This window comes from Oncorhynchus mykiss, chromosome 9, assembly GCF_013265735.2.
Source record: "Oncorhynchus mykiss isolate Arlee chromosome 9, USDA_OmykA_1.1, whole genome shotgun sequence".
Taxonomy (NCBI): Eukaryota; Metazoa; Chordata; class Actinopteri; order Salmoniformes; family Salmonidae; genus Oncorhynchus; species Oncorhynchus mykiss.
The window spans coordinates 1,677,274-1,699,857 of NC_048573.1; the positions used below are offsets into that span (position 1 = coordinate 1,677,274).

The 22,584-nt window shown below is 44.9% G+C and overlaps 1 protein-coding gene across 6 annotated transcripts in view; it reads right to left on the reverse strand.

Annotated features, from left to right (window-relative positions):
* LOC110515190 (butyrophilin subfamily 3 member A2) overlaps positions 1-22,584 on the reverse strand; it is a 95,405-nt gene that overhangs the window by 35,140 nt on the left and 37,681 nt on the right. For 3 of the 6 annotated variants that reach the window (XM_036987016.1, XM_036987017.1, XM_036987018.1), the window contains exons 3-11: positions 14,922-15,206; positions 14,628-14,738; positions 11,588-11,608; positions 11,409-11,429; positions 10,544-10,564; positions 9,678-9,698; positions 7,695-7,715; positions 5,560-5,580; positions 3,044-3,064 (exon numbers count right to left, since the gene is read on the reverse strand). In XM_036987016.1, the coding sequence (XP_036842911.1) occupies positions 3,044-3,064; positions 5,560-5,580; positions 7,695-7,715; positions 9,678-9,698; positions 10,544-10,564; positions 11,409-11,429; positions 11,588-11,608; positions 14,628-14,738; positions 14,922-15,206 (543 nt within the window). The remainder of the gene's footprint in view (positions 1-3,043; positions 3,065-5,559; positions 5,581-7,694; positions 7,716-9,677; positions 9,699-10,543; positions 10,565-11,408; positions 11,430-11,587; positions 11,609-14,627; positions 14,739-14,921; positions 15,207-22,584) is intronic. The other 3 variants (XM_036987021.1, XM_036987019.1, XM_036987020.1) reach the window with 3 other exon arrangements.

Here is a 22,584-nt window from a genome sequence, read left to right on the forward strand (position 1 = left end):
TGTAGACAGTAGATAAAACATGATGTATTATGGGTACTAGAACATGAAGACAGACTACATCCTCTCTATTCTGACCTTTTCACTTAAATAATCATTGAATCATGAGATTCATACAGTATATATTTTTAAGGAAAGTGTTTTCACTTAAATCAATGAAATACATGCAGTTGTTCAACTCACCCCTCTCTCTTGTGACATTGTCTGTAGACAGAGCAGATAAAATATGATGTATTATGGGTAATAGAACATGAAGACAGGTACAAAGACAGACAGACAGACAGGAACACAGACAGACAGACAGACAGACAGACAGACAGACAGACAGACAGACAGACAGACAGGAACATAGACAGACAGACAGACACAGACAGATACACAGGAACATAGAACGAAATGAACACAGACAGACAGACATACAGGAACACAGACAGACAGACAGACAGACAGACAGACAGACAGACAGACAGACAGACAGACAGGAACATAGATAGACAGACAGACAGACAGGAACATAGACAGACAGACAGACAGACAGACAGACAGACAGACAGACAGACAGACAGACAGACAGACAGACAGGAACATAGACAGACAGACAGACACAGACAGATACACAGGAACATAGAACGAAATGAACACAGACAGACAGACATACAGGAACACAGACAGACAGACAGACAGACAGACAGACAGACAGACAGACAGACAGACAGACAGGAACACAGACAGACAGATATAGAGGAACATAGACAGACTACATTCTCTCTATTCTGACCTTCTCAGTAGACAGTAGATAAAAAATGATGTATTATGGGTACTAGAACATGAAGACAGACTACATCCTCTCTATTCTGACCTCCTCTGTAGACAGTAGATAAAACATGATGTATTATGGGTACTAGAACATAAAGACAGACTACATCCTCTCTATTCTGACCTTTTCACTTAAATAATCATTGAATCATGAGATTCATACAGTATATATTTTTAAGGAAAGTGTTTTCACTTAAATCAATGAAATACATGCAGTTGTTCAACTCACCCCTCTCTCTTGTGACATTGTCTGTAGACAGAGCAGATAAAATATGATGTATTATGGGTAATAGAACATGAAGACAGGTACAAAGACAGACAGACAGACAGGAACACAGACAGACAGACAGACAGACAGACAGACAGACAGACAGACAGACAGACAGACAGACAGACAGGAACATAGACAGACAGACAGACACAGACAGATACACAGGAACATAGAACGAAATGAACACAGACAGACAGACATACAGGAACACAGACAGACAGACAGACAGACAGACAGACAGACAGACAGACAGACAGACAGACAGACAGACAGACAGGAACATAGATAGACAGACAGACAGACAGGAACATAGACAGACAGACAGACAGACAGACAGACAGACAGACAGACAGACAGACAGACAGACAGACAGACAGGAACATAGACAGACAGACAGACACAGACAGATACACAGGAACATAGAACGAAATGAACACAGACAGACAGACATACAGGAACACAGACAGACAGACAGACAGACAGACAGACAGACAGACAGACAGACAGACAGACAGACAGGAACACAGACAGACAGATATAGAGGAACATAGACAGACTACATTCTCTCTATTCTGACCTTCTCAGTAGACAGTAGATAAAAAATGATGTATTATGGGTACTAGAACATGAAGACAGACTACATCCTCTCTATTCTGACCTCCTCTGTAGACAGTAGATAAAACATGATGTATTATGGGTACTAGAACATAAAGACAGACTACATCCTCTCTATTCTGACCTTCTCTGTAGACAGTAGATAAAACATGATGTATTATGGGTACTAGAACATGAAGACAGACTACATCCTCTCTATTCTGACCTTTTCACTTAAATAATCATTGAATCATGAGATTCATACAGTATATATTTTTAAGGAAAGTCTTTTCACTTAAATCAATGAAATACATGCAGTTGTTCAACTCACCCCTCTCTCTTGTGACATTGTCTGTAGACAGAGCAGATAAAATATGATGTATTATGGGTAATAGAACATGAAGACAGGTACAAAGACAGACAGACAGACAGACAGGAACATAGATAGACAGACAGACAGACAGACAGACAGACAGACAGACAGACAGACAGACAGACAGACAGACAGAAAGACAGGAACATAGACAGACAGACAGACAGACAGACAGGAACATAGACAGACAGGAACACAGCGAGACGGACAAGAACACAGACAGACAGACATACAGGAACACAGACAGACAGACAGACAGACAGACAGACAGACAGACAGACAGACAGACAGACAGACAGACAGACAGACAGGAACACAGACAGACAGACAGGAACACAGACAGACAGATATACAGGAGACAGACATACAGATATACAGGAACATAGACAGACAGGAACACAGACAGACAGACAGGAAAACAGACAGACAGATATAGAGGAACATAGACAGACAGGAACACAGACAGACAGACAGGAACACAGACACACAGACAGGAACACAGACAGACAGATATAGAGGAACACAGACAGACAGACAGACAGACAGACAGACACACAGACAGACAGACAGACAGACAGACAGACAGACAGACAGACAGACAGACAGACAGACAGACAGACAGACAGACACACAGACAGACAGACAGACAGACAGACAGACAGACAGACAGACAGACATGACCATAGACAGATAGACAGACATTAACATAGACAGACAGGAACACATACACACACACACAGGAAAACAGACAGACAGATATATAGGAACATAGACAGACAGACAGACAGACAGGAACATAGACAGACAGACAGACACAGACGGATACACAGGAACATAGACAGACAGGAACACAGAGAGACGGACAAGAACACAGACAGACAGACATACAGGAACACAGACAGACAGACAGACAGACAGACAGGAACACAGACAGACAGACAGGAACACAGACAGACAGATATACAGGAAATACATGCAGTTGTTCAACTCACCCCTCTCAATTTTGACGTTGTCTGTAGACAGAAGATAAAACATGATGTATTATGGGTAATAGAACGTGAAGACAGGTACATAGACAGACAGACAGACAGGAACATAGACAGACAGACAGACAGACAGACAGACAGACAGACAGACAGGAACACAGACAGACAGACAGACAGACAGACAGACAGACAGACAGACAGACAGACAGACAGACAGACAGACAGACAGACAGACAGATAGACAGACAGACAGACAGGAACACAGACAGACAGATATACAGGAACATAGATAGACAGGAACAGAGACAGACAGGAACACAGACAGACAGATATAGAGGAACACAGACAGACAAACAGGAACATAGAAATACAGACATACAGGAACACAGACAGACAGACGGGAACATAGACAGACAGATATATAGGAACATAGACAGACAGACAGACAGACAGACAGACAGACAGACAGACAGACAGACAGACAGACAGACATGAACATAGAGAGACAGGCACACATACACACACACAGGAAAACAGACACACAGATATATAGGAACATAGACAGACAGACAGACAGGAACATAGACAGACAGACAGACACAGACGGATACACAGGAACATAGACAGACAGGAACACAGAGAGACGGACAAGAACACAGACAGACAGACAGACAGACAGACAGACAGACAGACAGACAGACAGACAGACATGAACATAGACAGACAGACAGACATGAACATAGACAGACAGGAACACATACACACACACAGGAAAACAGACAGACAGATAAATAGGAACATAGACAGACTACATCCTCTCTATTCTGACCTCCTCTGTAGACAGTAGATAAAACATGATGTATTATGGGTACTAGAACATGAAGACAGACTACATCCTCTCATCCTCTCTATTCTGACCTCCTCTGTAGACAGTAGATAAAACATGATGTATTATGGGTACTAGAACATGAAGACAGACTACTACTATCTCTCTTGTGACATTGTATGTAGACAGAGCAGATAAAATATGATGTATTATGGGTAATAGAACATGAAGACAGGTACAAAGACAGACAGACAGACAGGAACACAGACAGACAGACAGACAGACAGACAGACAGACAGACAGACAGGAACATAGATAGACAGACAGACAGGAACATAGACAGACAGACAGACAGACAGACAGACAGACAGACAGACAGGAACATAGACAGACAGACAGACACAGACAGATACACAGGAACATAGAAAGACAGGAACACAGACAGACAGACATAAAGGAACACAGACAGACAGACAGGAAATAGACAGACAGATATATAGGAACATAGACAGACAGTCAGACAGACAGACAGACAGACAGACAGACAGACAGACAGACAGACAGACAGGAAAATAGATAGACAGACAGGAACACAGACAGACAGATATACAGGAAAATAGACAGACAGGAACACAGACAGACAGACAGGAATACAGACAGACAGATATACAGGAACATAGACAGACAGGAACAGAGACAGACAGGAACACAGACAGACAGATATAGAGGAACACAGACAGACAAACAGGAACAAAGAAATACAGACATACAGGAACACAGACAGACAGACGGGAACATAGACAGACAGATATATAGGAACATAGACAGACAGACAGACAGACAGACAGACAGACAGACAGACAGACAGACAGACAGACAGACAGACAGACAGACAGACAGACATGAACATAGACAGACAGGAACACATACACACACACAGGAAAACAGACACACAGATATATAGGAACGTAGACAGACAGACAGACAGGAACATAGACAGACAGACAGAAACAGACGGATACACAGGAACATAGACAGACAGGAACACAGAGAGACGGACAAGAACACAGACAGACAGACAGACAGACAGACAGACAGACAGACAGACAGACAGACAGACAGACAGACAGACAGACAGACAGACAGACAGACAGACAGACATGAACATAGACAGACAGACAGACATGAACATAGACAGACAGGAACACATACACACACACAGGAAAACAGACAGACAGATAAATAGGAACATAGACAGACTACATCCTCTCTATTCTGACCTCCTCTGTAGACAGTAGATAAAACATGATGTATTATGGGTACTAGAACATGAAGACAGACTACATCCTCTCTATTCTGACCTCCTCTGTAGACAGTAGATAAAACATGATGTATTATGGGTACTAGAACATAAAGACAGACTACATACTCTCTATTCTGACCTTCTCTGTAGACAGTAGATAAAACATGATGTATTATGGGTACTAGAACATGAAGACAGACTACATCCTCTCTATTCTAACCTTTTCACTTAAATAATCATTGAATCATGAGATTCATACAGTATATATTTTTAAGGAAAGTGTTTTCACTTAAATCAATGAACAGACAGACAGACAGACAGACAGACAGACAGACAGACAGACAGACAGACAGACAGACAGACAGACAGACAGTGCAGACACACACTACTTACTCAGCTCTCCTTGTAGTCCATCTGGTGTAAACATTAAATAAAGATAATGAGATAGTGATAATTAAATAATCATTGAATCAAGAGATATATACACTACATGACCAAAAGTATGTGGACACCTGCTATTATCTAACAGTAGGTAGATACACTACATGACCAAAAGTATGTGGACACCTGCTCATTGAACATCTCATTCCAAAATCGTGGGCATTAATATGGAGTTGGTCCCCCTTTGCTGCTATAACAGCCTCCACAATTCTGGGAAGGCTTTCCACTAGATGTTGGAACATTGCTGCTATAACAGCCTCCACTCTTCTGGGAAGGCTTTCCACTAGATGTTGGTACATTGCTGTGGGGACTTACTTCCATTCAGCAACAAGAGCATTAGTGAGGTCTCCCTCTCTCTCTTCTCTCAGAGGACCTGAGCCCTAGGACCATGCCTCAGGACAATCTGGCCTGAAGACTCCTTGCTGTCCCCAGTCCACCTGGTTGTGCTGCTGCTCCAGTTTCAACTGTTCTGCCTGTGGCTATGGAACCCTGACCTGTTCACCGGACGTGCTACCTGTCCCAGACCTGGTGTCAACTCTCTAGAGACAGCAGGAGAGGTAGAGATACTCTGAATGATCGGCTATGAAAAGCCAACTGACATTTACTCCTGAGGTGCTGACCTGTTGCACTCTCTACAACCACTGTGATTATTATTATTTGACCCTGCTGGTCATCTATGAACATTTGCACATCTTGGCCACGTTCTGTTATAATCTCCACCTGGCACAGCCTGAAGAGGGCTGGCCACCCCTCATAGCCTGGTTCCTCTGGTCTCCACTGTACAGCCAGTAGAGGACTGGTCACGCCTCAGAGACTGGTTCCTCTCTACACAGTAAAGACAGTAGAGGACTGGTCACCCCTCAGAGCCTGGTTCCTTTCTACACAGTACAGCCAGTAGAGGACTGGTCACCTCTCATAGCCTGGTTCCTCTCTAGGTTTCTTCCTAGGTTCCTGCCTTTCTAGGGAGTTTTTCCTAGGCACCGTGCTTCTACATCTGCATTGCTTGCTGTTTGGGGTTTTAGGCTGGGTTTCTGTACAGCACTTCGTGACATCGGCTGATTTAAAAAGGGATTCATAAATACATTTGATTGATCAGTTGATGCTGGGAGATTAGAACTAAGGGGCCTGAACCATGAAAATCAGCCCCAGACCATTATTACTCCTCCATCAAACTTTACAGTTGACACTATGCATTGGGGAAGGTAGTGTTCTCCTGGCATCTGTCAAACCCAGATGGTGAAGCGTGATTCATCACTCCTGAGAACGTATTTCCACTAGTCCAGAGTTCAATGGCGGCGAGCTTTACACCACTCCAGGAGACGCTTGGCATTGAGCATGGTGATCTTAGGCTTGTGTGCAGCTGCTTGTCCACGGAAACCCATTTCATGAAGCTCCAGACAAACAGTTATTGTGTTGACGTTCCTTCCAGAGGCAGTTTGGAACTCTGTAGTGAGTGTTGCAACCGAGGACAGACGATTTTTACGCCCTTCAATACTTGGCGGTCCCATTCTGTGAGATTCTGTGGCCTACCACTAAACAACTGAGACATTTTTTCTCCTAGATGTTTCCACTCCACAATAACAGCACTTAACTTGACCGGGGCAGCTCTAGCAGTGCAGAAACTTGACGAACTGACTTGATGGAAAGGTGGCATCCTAAGACAGTGCCACGTTGAAAGCCACTGAGCTCTTCAGTAAGGCCATTCTACTGACAACGTTTGTCTATGGGGATTGCATGGCTGTGTGCTTGATTTGTGTTGCTGAAATTCAATCTACTAATCTACTAATTTGGACATTTTTATTTAGGGGTGCACTCACTTTTGTTGCCAGCGGTTTAGACATTAATGGCTGTGTGTTGAGTTATTTCGAGGGGACAGCAAATTTACACTGTTATACAAGCTGTACACAAACTACTTTACATTGTAGCAAAGTGTCATTTCTTCAGTGTTGTCAAATGAAAAGATATACTCAAATATTTACAAAAATGTGAGGGGTGTACTCACTTTTGTGATATACTGTATATTTTAAGGCAAGTGTTTTCACTTAAATTAATGAAATACATGTAGTTGTGGAAGCACACAGACTTACCGTTGTCTTTTCTGAGCTCCTCTGTAGACAGAAGATAAAACATAATGTATTATGGGTACTAGAACATGAAGACAGACTACATCCTCTCTATTCTGACCTCCTCTGTAGATAGTAGATAAAACATGATGTATTATGGGTACTAGAACATGAAGACAGACTACATCCTCTCTATTCTGACCTCCTCTGTAGACAGTAGATAAAACATGATGTATTCATGGTCCAGTATAGAACCTATCAGGTCCAATAGAGAACCTAACAGGTCCACTAGAGAACCTAACAGGTCCAGTGGAGAACCTAACTGGTCCAGTGGAGCACCTGTGGGAGAAAGATGTACAAATAGGGAGGAACATAATACTGTAACACAAGAGAAAGATACACTTAGAGTGCATTTGCCATTCTGGTAAAATGCATTGTCTATTGTATAGGACAGGAAACCAGAGTAAGGCCATGAGAGTATAGGACAGCTGAACATTAAAAACAGACCACACTAAAGATAGAGGAGACACATAGTCTGCTGATCCTAGATAAGAACACACATACAAAAGAACGCATTAAGCTAAGTGCAGGGACAAAGCAAGCCTATAGAATAGAGGAATGTATATTATTTTTAGGACAAAGCAAGGGTCTTGCCACCATTATAATCTGACGAAAAACAGATATGGGCGTTATTGGGCGTGAACAAGCAGGAAGCCTGAACTAAAAAGATAATGGTAGGCAGAAGAATTAGGGGAAGTATGTTTATCTGCATATGGGTTGGACCCATATGCTATATGTGTATAAATACAGGAGCCGGGGCTTTGGGAAGCGGTGTGTGTTCCACGGACCACTCCGGCTTGCTATACTTTGTATTAAAAGCCTATTTGATTTCCCAAGTTCTTGTAAGTGTCATATTTGAACCGATTTTCCACGACAAACCTAACTGGTCCAGTGGAGAACCTAACTGGTCCAGTGGAGAACCTAACTTTAGGGGGGGCAGTGTTATGATTTCACGACAGGTCTTAAATTCCTTGCAGAGACTTTTCTCTTTGCTGATCAAGCAGTACTGAGCGAGAGGATTTCTCTGTAGAACAAAATAATTATTCCCACCAACACTCCAACATCTGTAACCCTCTCACTAGCCTCGAATTTGACTCTCACGATATTACCTTCGGATATCTGAACAGCATTGGATATTAGGAGAGAAGGACATCTCCAATAAGAATCCCTGTTGTAAACTCGCTAGGGTGATGACAACTAGGGGATTAACTTCAGATAGAATGATGATAGATGTGTGTTATTATATAAGGATATGCTTTCCCATACATCAAATGAAACTGAAACAGTAAATGACCACCAGACATCAGGTTCAAGATCTGTATTATCACATCTTCAATGCACCACATCAAAATAAATAAAAATAATAAACCCCAATGTGTCGTGCACAACCCATGTCCAAATTATTTCAAACTTGCTTAAACCTGTTGACGCGCTTTGTAGCTCAGAAAAATGACGACAAACATAAAGTCTCGAAGCACCCCACCGTTGTGGTTACTCACTACACTATCAGCGAAGTAGAGCATTTCCGTGCAGGTGTCCTCACAAGATCCAAGCACAGCTGTCAATGCAGACAGTACTCCTTAGCAGCCACAGATATCCCATGGACACATGAACTCGTTAATCTTCCACAAGCATTTCTCTCCAGGTCTCGCACGATGCTAGGCTAACCTCTGGTATTTAGAATGCCAAGTATTTGTATTTCTGTCAGCAAATTTCGCGTACCGATGTCCGATAGACCAATTCATTTGTCTCTTCCCTCTCTGAATCCATCGTGTTATAACCAAACTGTCCTGTTTCGTTAGACCTCTAGGGACTGAATGTACTGTATGATGTTAGTATGTTTTAATTGTTAACATAGTGTTAATAAACTGTTACACAAGTGGTTTCACCAGCATCAAAGAAATACACGCATGTAGATGTGCACACAGACTTTAACACAGAACTCACCATTCTGTTTTCTGACCTCCTCTGTAGACAGAAGACAGAGAAGATAAAACATGATGTATTATGGGTACTAGACCATGAAGACAGACTACATCCTCTCTATTCTGACCTCCTCTGTAGACAGTAGATAAAACATGATGTATTATGGGTACTAGAACATGAAGACAGACTACATCCTCTCTATTCTGACCTCCTCTGTAGACAGAAGATAAAACATGATGTATTATGGGTACTAGAACATGAAGACAGGTACATAGACAGACAACAAGACAGGACAGACAGGACAGACAGACAGACAGACAGACAGACAGACAGACAGACAGACAGACAGACAGACAGACAGACAGACAGACAGACAGACAGACAGAGACAGACACAGACAGACAGACAGACAGACAGACAGACAGACAGACAGGAACATAGATAGAAAAACAGGAACATTTATAGACAGACAGACAGGAACACAGACAGACAGACAGACAGGTACACAGACAGACAGGAACACAGACAGACAGAGACATACAGACAGAGACAGACAGACAGACAGACAGACAGACAGACAGACAGGAACATAGATAGACAAACAGGAACATAGATAGACAGACAGACAGACAGATAGACAGACAGAAAGGATCATAGATACACAGACAGACAGGAACACAGACAGACAGACAGACAGACAGACAGACAGACAGACAGACAGACAGACAGACAGACATACAGACAGACAGACAGACAGGCAGACAGACAGACAGGAACATAGATCAAAGATAGACGGACAGACAAACAAACAGGTACATAGACAGACAAACAGACAGGAACATAGACAGACAGACAGGCACATAGACACACAGACACACACTACTTACTCAGCTGTTCTTGTCGTTCATCTGGTGTAAAAATGAAATAAAGATAGTGAAAATGGAATAATCATTGAATCATGAGATTTAAACACTACATGACCAAAAGTATGTGGACACCTGCTCATTGAACATCTCATTCCAAAATCATGGGCATTAATATGGAGTTGGTCCCCCTTTGCTGCTATAACAGCCTCCAGAATTCTGGGAAGGCTTTCCACTAGATTATGGAATGTTGTTGTGGGGACTTGCTTCCATTCAGCCACAAGAGCATTATTGAGTTCTCCCTCTCTCTCTTCTCTCAGAGGACCGGAGCCCTAGGACCATGACTCAGGACAATCTGGCCTGATGACTCCTTGCTGTCCCCAGTCCACCTGGCCGTGCTGCTGCTCCAGTTTCAACTGTTCTACCTGTGATTATTATTATTATTTGACCATGCTGGTCATCTATGAACATTTGAACATCTTGGCCATGTTCTGTTATAATCTCCACCCGACACAGCCAGAAGAGGACTGGCCACCCCTCACAGCCTGGTTCCTCTCTAGGTTTATAATTTCCACCCGGCACAGCCAGAAGAGGACTGGCCACCCCTCATAGCCGGGGTCCTCTCTAGGTTTCTTCCTAGGTTTTGGCCTTTCTAGGGAGTTTTTCCTAGCCACCGTGCTTCTTCACCTGCATTGCTTGCTGTTTGGGGTTTTAGGCTGGGTTTCTGTACAGCACTTTGAGATATCAGCTGATGTACGAAGGGCTATAGAAATACATTTGATTTGATTTCACCTGAATAATGATTGAATCATGAGATTCATACAGTATATATTTTTAATGAAAGTGTTTTCACTTAAATCAATGAAATACATGCAGTTGTTCAACTCACCCCTCTCAATTTTGACATTTTCTGTAGACAGAGCAGATAAAATATGATGTATTATGGGTATTAGAACATGAAGACAGAGACTGGGACAGACAGACAGACAGACAGACAGACAGACAGACAGACAGACAGACAGACAGACAGACAGAGACAGACAGACAGTGCAGACACACACTACTTACTCAGCTCTCCTTGTAGTCCATCTGGTGTAAAAATGAAATAAAGATAGTGAGATAGGGATAATTAAATAATCATTGAATCAAGAGATATATCCACTACATGATCCACTCACTACATGATTAAAAGTATGTGGAGACCTGCTCATTGAACATCTCATTCCAAAATCTTGGGCATTAATATGGAGTTGATCCCACTTTGCTGCTATAACAGCCTCCACAATTCTGGGAAGGCTTTCCACTAGATGATGGAACATTGCTGTGGGGACTTGCTTCCATTCAGCCACAAGAGCATTAGTGAGGACTCCCTCTCTCTCTCTCTTCTCTCAGAGGACCTGAGCCCTAGGACCATGCCTCAGGACTATCTGGCATGATGACTCCTTGCTGTCCCCAGTCCACCTGGTCGTGCTAAGCATCAATATAGAGACAAAGTAGAGTCGCAATTCAACGGCTCAGACATGAGGTATGTTGCAGAGTCTACAGTCAATCACGGATTACAAAAAGAAAGCCAGCCGACCCGCCGGCCCGCTACCACAACCTGTGGGCTCTCCTTCACCGTGGCCAACGTGAGTCAAACATTTAAACGTGTTAACCCTCGCAAGGCTGCCGGCCCAGACGGCATCCCTAGCAGCGCCCTCAGAGCATGCGCAGACCAGCTGGCTGGTGTGTTTACGGACATATTCAATCAATCCCTATCCCAGTCTGCTGTTCCCACATGCTTCAAGAGGGCCACCATTGTTCCTGTTCCCATGAAAGCAAAGGTAACTGAGCTAAACAACTACCGCCCCGTAGCACTCACTTCCGTCATCATGAAGTGCTTTGAGAGACTAGTCAAGGACCATATCACCTCCACCGTACCTGACACCCTAGACCCACTCCAATTTGCTTAACGCTCACGCCTCCAACTCAATCATTAAGTTTGCAGACGACACTACAGTGGTAGGCTTGATTACCAACAACGACGAGACGGCCTACAGGGAGGAGGTGAGGGCCCTCGGAGTGTGGTGTCAGGAAAATAACCTCACACTCAATGTCAACAAAACTAAGGAGATGATTGTGGACTTCAGGAAACAGCAGAGGGAACACCCCCCTATCCACATCGATGGAACAGTAGTGGAGAGGGTAGCAAGTTTTAAGTTCCTCGGCATACACATCACAGACAAACTGAATTGGTCCACTCACACAGACAGCATCGTGAAGAAGGCGCAGCAGCGCCTCTTCAACCTCAAGAGGCTGAAGAAATTTGGCTTGTCACCAAAAGCACTCACAAACTTCTACAGATGCACAATCGAGAGCATCCTGGCGGGTCAGCAAAATAAAAGAGATGATCGTGGACTTCAGGAAACAGCAGAGGGAGCACCCCCCTATCCACATCGACGGGACAGTAGTGGAGAAGGTGGAAAGCTGCCTTGTCCCAGACCTGCTGTTTTTTCAACTCTCTAGAGACAGCAGGAGCAGTAGAGATACTCTGAATGATAGGCTATGAAAAGCCAACTGACATTTACTCCTGAGGTGCTGACCTGTTGCACCCTCTACAACCACTGTGATTATTATTATTTGACCCTGCAGATCATCTATGAACATTTGAACATCTTGGCCATGTTCTGTTATAATCTCCACCTGGCAGAGCCAGAAGAGGACTGGCCACCCCTCATAGCCTGTTTCCTCTGGTATAAATGAATAGAGTCTAATGGACAGTATATGGGTCATTCCTAGTTATATCCTGATCTAATACAGGACTGGTCTGAAGGTAACCTGGTATAAATGAATAGAGTCTAATGGACAGTATATGGGTCATTCCTAGTTATAACCTGATCTAATACAGGACTGGTCTGAAGGTAACCTGGTATAAATGAATACAGTCTAATGGACAGTATATGGTTCATTCCTAGTTATATCCTGATCTAATACAGGACTGGTCTGAAGGTAACCTGGTATAAATGAATAGAGTCTAATGGACAGTATATGGGTCATTCCTAGTTATATCCTGATCTTTCTAATACAGTGCATTCAGAAAGTGACTTTTTCCACATTTTGTTATGTTACACAAAAATTAAATCTCAATCTACACACAATACCCCATTATGACATCACAATACCCCATTATGACATCACAATACCCCATAATGACATCAAAATATCCCATAATGACAAAGCAAAAACAGGTATTTAAGAATGTTTGCAAATTAATGAAACAATATGCAAACTGAAATCTCACACTTATTTAGTGATGAGACATCAAGGACCAGTCAGAGATCAAGGACCAGTCAGAGATCAAGGACCAGTCAGACATCAAGGACCAGTCAGACATCAAGGACCAGTCAGAGATCAAGGACCAGTCAGAGATCAAGGACCAGTCAGAGATCAAGGACCAGTCAGAGATCAAGGACCAGTCAGAGATCAAGGACCAGTCAGAGATCAAGGACCAGTCAGACATCAAGGACCAGTCAGAGATCAAGGACCAGTCAGAGATCAAGGACCAGTCAGACATCAAGGACCAGTCAGACATCAAGGACCAGTCAGACATCAAGGACCAGTCAGAGATCAAGGACCAGTCAGACATCAAGGACCAGTCAGAGATCAAGGACCAGTCAGACATCAAGGACCAGTCAGAGATCAAGGACCAGTCAGAGATCAAGGACCAGTCAGAGATCAAGGACCAGTCAGACATCAAGGACCAGTCAGAGATCAAGGACCAGTCAGACATCAAGGACCAGTCAGACATCAAGGACCAGTCAGACATCAAGGACCAGTCAGAGATCAAGGACCAGTCAGACAGCAAGGACCAGTCAGACATCAAGGACCAGTCAGAGATCAAGGACCAGTCAGACAGCAAGGACCAGTCAGACATCAAGGACCAGTCAGAGATCAAGGACCAGTCAGACATCAAGGACCAGTCAGAGATCAAGGACCAGTCAGACATCAAGGACCAGTCAGAGATCAAGGACCAGTCAGAGGTCAAGGACCAGTCAGACAGCAAGGACCAGTCAGAGGTCAAGGACCAGTCAGAGATCAAGGACCAGTCAGACATCAAGGTTAAACTCACCTGTATGTTTTCTCCACTTGTAGACACCAGCTGAAGCTGTGAGAACTACAACAGCTAATAGTATTGATAGACCAACAATCAACCCTACTTGTGATTTAGGAAAAACGTCATCTGAAACAGAGAAGCCATGTCAAACCATTACAACACTACATATATACTGTACAATAAGTAAAGCATCATTTATACATACTACTGAACAGACCAATAAGGTCATCCCCTAGGAAACCGTCCTCCACTAACTAGTCTAATTAACTAGAGGTCTCAGGTATTTGGGTTAACCAATGAAGACCTCACCTGGGACATGAATCTCTGTCTCCTTCAGGTGGTTGATCTCCGTCTGTTGAACTCTACAGGTGAACCTGTTGGTGTCAGTCTTGTCCACGGTGACATGTCGTCTCACAGTGTAGCGGTCCTCTGAGTCTCTGTGTCTCTCTGGAGGTCCATCAGCAGGTAGGATGGTTCCAGAACTGTCCAGCCACTCCATCTCAGGTTCAGGAAACCAGCCTCCAGACTCACACTTCAGGACCACCCCCCAGTCTTTAGTTCCAACAATAGAGATCACTGGCTGAGATACAGCACCTACAGATACAAGATAAAACAGATCACTGGCCGAGATACAGCACCTACACAGATACAAGATAAAACAGATCACTGGCTGAGATACAGCACCTACACAGATACAAGATAAAACAGATCACTGGCTGAGATACAGCACCTACACAGATACAAGATAAACCAGATCACTGGCTGAGATACAGCACCTACAGATACAATATAAAACAGATATCACTGGCTGAGATACAGCACCTACAGAGATACAAGATAAAACAGATATCACTGGCTGAGATACAGCACCTACAGATACAAGATAAAACAGATATCACTGGCTGAGATACAGCACCTACAGATACAATATAAAACAGATATCACTGGCTGAGATACAGCACCTACAGAGATACAAGATAAAACAGATATCACTGGCTGAGATACAGCACCTACAGATACAAGATAAAACAGATCACTGGCTGAGATACAGCACCTACACAGATACAAGATAAAACAGATGGATACAGATACAAGATAAAAGTACAGTGAAAAAGTTTTTTTCTGATGATATTTCTACTTTGAATGTTGTCAGATCTTCAACCAAAACCTTCGATATAATCGATATTTCCAAATAACGAAAGAATATACACCACCGGGAAAACGTTTTAGAACAAAACCTCATTCCAGGGTTTTTCTTTATTTTTTACTATTTTCTACATTGTAGAATAATAGTGAAGACATCACAACTATGAAATAACACATATGGAATCATGTAGTAACCAAAAAAGTGTTGAAAAGCTAAATATATTTGAGATTCTTCAAATAACCTCGTTGCAGCAACTCTTGGCATTGTTATTATACATCCAAAAATATGTTCTCTTGTTGTGGACAGACGAGTCAAAAGTACAACTTTTTGGTCCCAAAAAAAACAACACTGAGTGAGTGAGTCTGTCACCTTCTGTGAGGATATGTGTTTTTTGCACTATAGCCCGCCACCACATCATTTGTGATTGAATATTGTATGCTGTATCTTTGGAGTGGGTCTAGGGTTTCTGGGATAATGATGTTGATGTGAGCCATTACCAACCTTTCAAAGCACTTCATGGCTACGGACGTGAGTACTACGGGCCTGTAGTCATTTAGGGTAGGTTACCTTTGTGTTCTTGGGCACATGGACTATGGTGGTCTGCTTGAAGCATGTTGGTATTACAGACTCAATCAGGGACATGTTGAAAATGTCAGTGAAGACACCTGCCAGTTGGTCAGCACATGCACGGAGCACACGTCCTGGTAATCCGTCTGGACCCGCAGCCTTGTGTATGTTGACCTGTTTAAATGTCTTACTCACATCGGCTACGGAGAGCGTGATCACACAGTCGTCTGGAAGAGCTGATGCTCTCATGTATGTCTCAGTGTTGCTGGCCTCGAAGCGAGCATAGAAGTAATTTAGCTCGTCTGGTAGGCTCGTGTCACTGGGCAGCTCGCGGCTGTGCTTCCCTTTGTAGTCTAATAGTTTGCAAGCCCTGCCACATCCGACGAGCGTCGGAGCCGGTGTAGTATGATTCAATCTTAGCCCTGTATTGACGCTTTGCCTGTTTGATGGTTTGTCGCAGGGCATAGCGGGATTTCTTGTAAGCTTCTGGGTTAGAGTCCCGCACCTTGAAAGCGGCAGCTCTACCCTTTAGCTCAGTGTGAATGTTGCCTGTAATCCATGGCTTCTGGTTGGGGTATGTACGTACAGTCATTGTGGGGACGAAGTCCTCAATGTACTTATTGATAAAGCCAGGGACTGATGTGGTGTACTCCTCAATGCCATCGGAAGAATCCTGGAACATGTTCCAGTCTGTGATAGCAAAGCAGTCCTGTAGTTTAGCATCTGCTTCATCTGACCATTTTTTTATAGACCGAGTCACTGGTGCTTCCTGTTTTAATGTTTGCTTGTAAGCAGGAATCAGGAGGATAGAGTTGTGGTCGGATTTACCAAATGGAGAGCGAGGGAGAGCTTTGTACGCGTCTCTGTGTGTGGAGTACAGGTGATCTAGAATGTTTTTCCCTCTGGTTGCACATTTAACATGTTGATAGAGATTTGGTAGAACTGATTTAAGTTTCCCTGCATTAAAGTCTCCGGCCACTAGGAGCGCCGCCTCTGTGTGAGTGGTTTCCTGTTTGCTTATTTCCTTATACAGCTGACTGAGTGCGGTCTTAGTGCCAGCATCTGTCTGTGGTGGTAAATAAACAGCCACGAAAAGTATAGCTGAGAACTCTCTAGGTAGTGTGGCCTGCAGTTTATCACAATATTCTCTACTTCAGGCGAGCAAAATCTAGAGACTTCCTTAGATTTTGTGCACCAGCTGTTGTTTACAAATATGCACAGACCGCCCCTCCTTGTCTTACCGGAGTGTGCTGTTCTATCCTGCCGGTGCAGCGTGTATCTCGCTACCTGAATATCCATGTCGTCATTCAGCCACGATTCCGTGAAACATAGGATATTACAGTTTTTAATGTCCCGTTGGTAGGATATTCGTGATCGTACCTCGTCTAGTTTATTGTCCAATGATTGCACGTCGGCGAGTAATATTGACGGTAACGGCAGCTTTCCTAGTTGTATTTGTGGGTCCGGAGCCTCCCGTCCTGTGTCGGTATTATTACATAGTATTACATTATAGCTGCATTCTTCCATCTCTTCTCCTCCTCCCCCTCAGGGTGACAGAGTGAGCGATGATGTCACGATCGTCGTAAGAAGCGGACCAAAATGCATCATTTAATAGATGACGACAAAAAACAAGAAGTAAACTGTACAAAACCAAATAAACACATAACGACCGTGAAGCTATCCTAAGAACTGTGCTGACACAAGCAACTAACATAGACACATACAAAACAAACTATGGTCAGGGTGTGACAGATGAGAGGATGAGAGAGGACAGAGAGATGCTAGCCATCAGTCATATTATTATACACTATACTGTCTGACAGAGGGAGAGAAGGAGAGGGAGAGAGAGAAGAGAGGGGAGGAGAGAGGAGAGGGAGAGAGAGAAGAGAGGGAAGGAAAGAGAAGGAGGGGAGAGAGAGAGAAGATAGGGGAGGAGAGAGAAGAGAGGGGGAGGAGAGAGAAGAGAGGAGATGAGAGAGAAGGAGGGGAGAGAGAGAAGAGAGGGAGAGAGAGAAGAGAGGGAGAGAGAGAGAAGGAGGGGAGAGAGAGAAGAGAGGGGAGGAGAGAGAAGGAGAGAGAGAAGAGAGGGGAGGAGAGAGAAGGAGAGGGATAGAGAGAGAAGAGAGGGGAGGAGGCAGCCGGCTCTTCGTCCTCTGCGTCGCTTCCTTTTGCGAATAATTGGGATGTCTGCCCTGTGGGGTGTTTGGAGAATATCGTGTGAGTCCTGCTTGTTGTTGTTGTTGTTGTTGAAGAAATCTTCGTCTAATCCGAGGTGAGTGATCGCCGTCCTGATATCCAGAAGCTCTTTTCTTCCGTAAGATACGGTTGCAGAAACATTATGTACAAAATAATTTACAAATATATTGAAAAAAAAACCACAATTGTTAGGTGACCGTAAAACGGCGGCAATCTCCTCCTGCGCGATTTCTAACAGTAAGACCTAAAAGTAAAACTGTTTGAAATACAGTAGTAATTTAGAAGGCGAAATAAAGTAAAGTAAGTTATGTTAGTCTAGGACTAACGGCACTAAGTGAGATTAAGTATGATAACAGTAGAGCACACACAGAGATTGTGAGATTTAAGTAGAATAACAGATTATAGAAACAGACACATAGATTGTGAGATTTAAGTTTAATAACAGATTATAGAAACAGACACATAGATTGTGAGAATTGGAGCTAATATTGAGACCTAAATAATAACATCAATAATATATTGTCACGCCTTGGCCTTAGTATTTTGTGTTTTCTTTATTATTTTGGTCAGGCCAGGGTGTGACATGGGTATTTATGTGGTGTGTTGTGTCTAGGGGTTTTTGTAGGTTATGGGATTGTTGTTTAGTATAGTAGTCTAGAAAAGTCTATGTTTGCCTGGAGTGGTTCTCAATCAGAGGCAGGTGTTTATCGTTGTCTCTGATTGGGAACCATATTTAGGCAGCCATATTCTTTGAGTGTTTCGTGGGTGATTGTTCCTGTCTCTGTGTTTGTTGCACCAGATAGGGCTGTTTCGGTTTTTCACGTTTCTTGTTTTGTATATTGTTAATTTTTCATCTTTCATTAAAAGATGTATAAAAATAACCACGCTGCATTTTAGTCCTCCTCTCTTTCCACAGAAGAAAACCGTAACAGAATCACCCACCACAACAGGACCAAGAGGCGTGGTGACAGGCAGCGGCAGAAGGAGCAGCGAAGTATGGACTATACGACTTAGGAGGAAATAGACAGGTGGGCGGTCGACCCAGGGAGAGTGCGGGAGCCTGCCTGGGAATCGCTGGAGCAGTGCGAGGAAGGTTATAGGAGAATGGAGTTGGAGAGACGAACACGGCGGCGTGGATGGAAGCCCGAGAGTCAGCCCCAAAAATTTATTGGGGGAGGCACACAGGGAGTATGGCGAAGCCAGGTAGGAGACCTGCGCCAACTTCCTGTGCTTACCGGGGGGCTAGAGAGACCGGGCAGGCACCGAGTTATGCTGTAGAGCGCACGGTGTCTCCAGTGCGGGTGCATAGCCCGGTGAGGTACATATCAGCTCCTCGTATCGGCCGGGCTAGAGTGGGCATCGAGCCAGGTAAGGTTGGGCAGGCTCGGTGCTCAAGAGCTCCAGTGCACCTGCACGGTCCGGTCTATCCAGTGCCACCTACACGCACCAGCCCTCCGGTGGCAGCCCCCCGTACCAGGCTTCCTGTGCGTGTCCAGAGCCCAGTACTCCCTGTTTCTCCTCCCCGCACTCGCACTGAGGTGCGTGCCCTTGGCCCGGTACCACCAGTGCCGGCACCACGCACCAGGCCTATAGTGTGCCTCGCCTGTCCAGAGCTGCTAGAGTCTCCCGCCTGTCCAGAGCTGCTAGAGTCTCCCGCCTGTCCAGAGCTGCTAGAGTCTCCCGCCTGTCCAGAGCTGCTAGAGTCTCCCGCCTGTCCAGAGCTGCTAGAGTCTCCCGCCTGTCCAGAGCTGCCAGAGTCTCCCGCCTGTCCAGAGCTGCTAGAGTCTCCCGCCTGTCCAGAGCTGCTAGAGTCTCCCGCCTGTCCAGAGCTGCTAGAGTCTCCCGCCTGTCCAGAGCTGCTAGAGTCTCCCGCCTGTCCAGAGCTGCTAGAGTCTCCCGCCTGTCCAGAGCTGCTAGAGTCTCCCGCCTGTCCAGAGCTGCTAGAGTCTCCCGCCAGTCTGCAAGGAGCTGCTAGAGCCGCCAGTCTGCAAGGAGCCGCCAGAGCCGCCAGTCAGCCAGGAGCCGCCAGTCTGCCAGGAGCCGCCAGTCTGCCAGGAGCCGCCAGTCTGCCAGGAGCCGCCAGTCTGCCAGGAGCCGCCAGTCTGCCAGGAGCCGCCAGTCTGCCAGGAGCCGCCAGTCTGCCAGGAGCCGCCAGAGCCACCAGTCTGCCAGGAGCCGCCAGAGCCGCCAGTCTGCCAGGAGCCGCCAGAGCCGCCAGTCAGCCAGGAGCCGCCAGAGCCGCCAGTCAGCCAGGAGCCGCCAGAGCCGCCAGTCAGCCAGGAGCCGCCATAGCCACCAGTCAGCCAGGATCCGCCAGAGCCGCCAGTCAGCCAGGATCCGCCAGAGCCGCCAGTCAGCCAGGATCCGCCAGAGCCGCCAGGATCCGCCAGAGCTACCAGTCAGCCAGGATCCGCCAGAGCTGCCAGTCAGCCAGGTTCTGCCATAGCCGCCAGTCAGCCAGGTTCTGCCAGAGCCGCCAGTCAGCCAGGTTCTGCCAGAGCCGCCAGTCAGCCAGGTTCTGCCAGAGCCGCCATTCAGCCAGGATCTGCCAGAGCCGTCAGTCAGCCAGAAGCTGCCAGAGCCGTCAACAAGCCTGAGCTCTCTCTCAGTCCTGAGCTACCCCTCAGTCCTGAGCTACCCCTCAGTCCTGAGCTACCCTTCGTTCATGAGCCACCCCTCGGTCATGAGCTTCCTCAGTCCAGTGGGGCCCTTTGTTAGGGTTCCTAGGCCAAAGTCGGCGGCAAGGTTCGCCACTCAAAGAACGCTAAGGAGGTGGACAAAGACAATGATGGAGTGGGGTCCACGTCCAGCGCCGCCACTGCGGACAGATGCCCACCCAGACCCTCCCCTATAGGTTTAGGTGGTGCGGTTGGAGTCTTGGGGGGGGGGGGGGGGGGGGGGGGTACTGTCACTGTCACGTTCTGACCATAGTTCTTTTGTGTTTTCCTTGTTTTAGTGTTGGTCACGACGTGAGCTGGGTGGGCATTCTATGCTGTGTGTCTAGTTTGTCCGTTTTATATGTATGGCCTGATATGGTTCTCAATCAGAGGCAGGTGTTAGTCATTGTCTCTGATTGGGAACCATATTTAGGTAGCTTGTTTTGTGTTGGGGGTTTGTGGGTGGTTGTTTCCTGTCTTTGTGTTCTCTGCACCAGATAGGACTCTACGCCAGGTTGGACTGTTTCGAGTTTTGCCACGTTTATTGTTTTGTATTGTGTTCATGTTGAGTTTCTCTTATTAAAAAACCATGGACACTTACCACGCTGCGCATTGGTCCTCCGATCCTTCTCGCTTCTCCTCCTCAGACGAAGAGGAGGAAAACCCTTACAATTATTATAGTTTGTTGTTGAATAAGGTTATGAAGTTAGCAATAATAAGTTTAATAATGGTAGACTTATGTCAAATATTTAGGACATATTCTAAGGCAACAGGACAGGGATATATGATATCTGTGGTGATCCAGGATCATTGAGAGTATCGAGAAACTTTATCAACTATAATAATCTTAGAGATTACTACCATAGGCATCTTGATTTTTCTAACAATCCATGCATGAGTGTAGACAGGGAGACAGTGAGACATTTAGTCAATATTTGGAAAAGGAAACCATATTTGATACTGACTGTTATAAGAAAGAGCGACAGACAGAAGGAAGGGCAGACGGAGAAGCCCTGCTGAGACCTTGATGGGTTGGGAGTAGCAGGAGGAGAGAAGATAGAAGTGACACAGAATGGGTAGATAACAGTTACTGAGTGGAGACCAGCATAGTTAAAATATAAACAGGATTAGATGGCAGAGTGTAAGGCTCTCCCGAGAAATGGGGGACAGAAATAATACCGTGACAGACAGAAAAGACAGAATAAGAATAAAAGGGGAAGAGATTTTGTTTCGCTTAGCTTTAGGATATTAATTCATGGAGAGACTGTCGGCTCTGTTGGTTTTAAAAATATGAAAAGTCAGAAGAGACAGGTATTTTAATTTTAAGTGTATGGTTAGTACATTCGCTAGGAAAAGATATGATGATTTTGTTGAAAGTCGTTGTTACCCTAACTAAAAGGGGAAT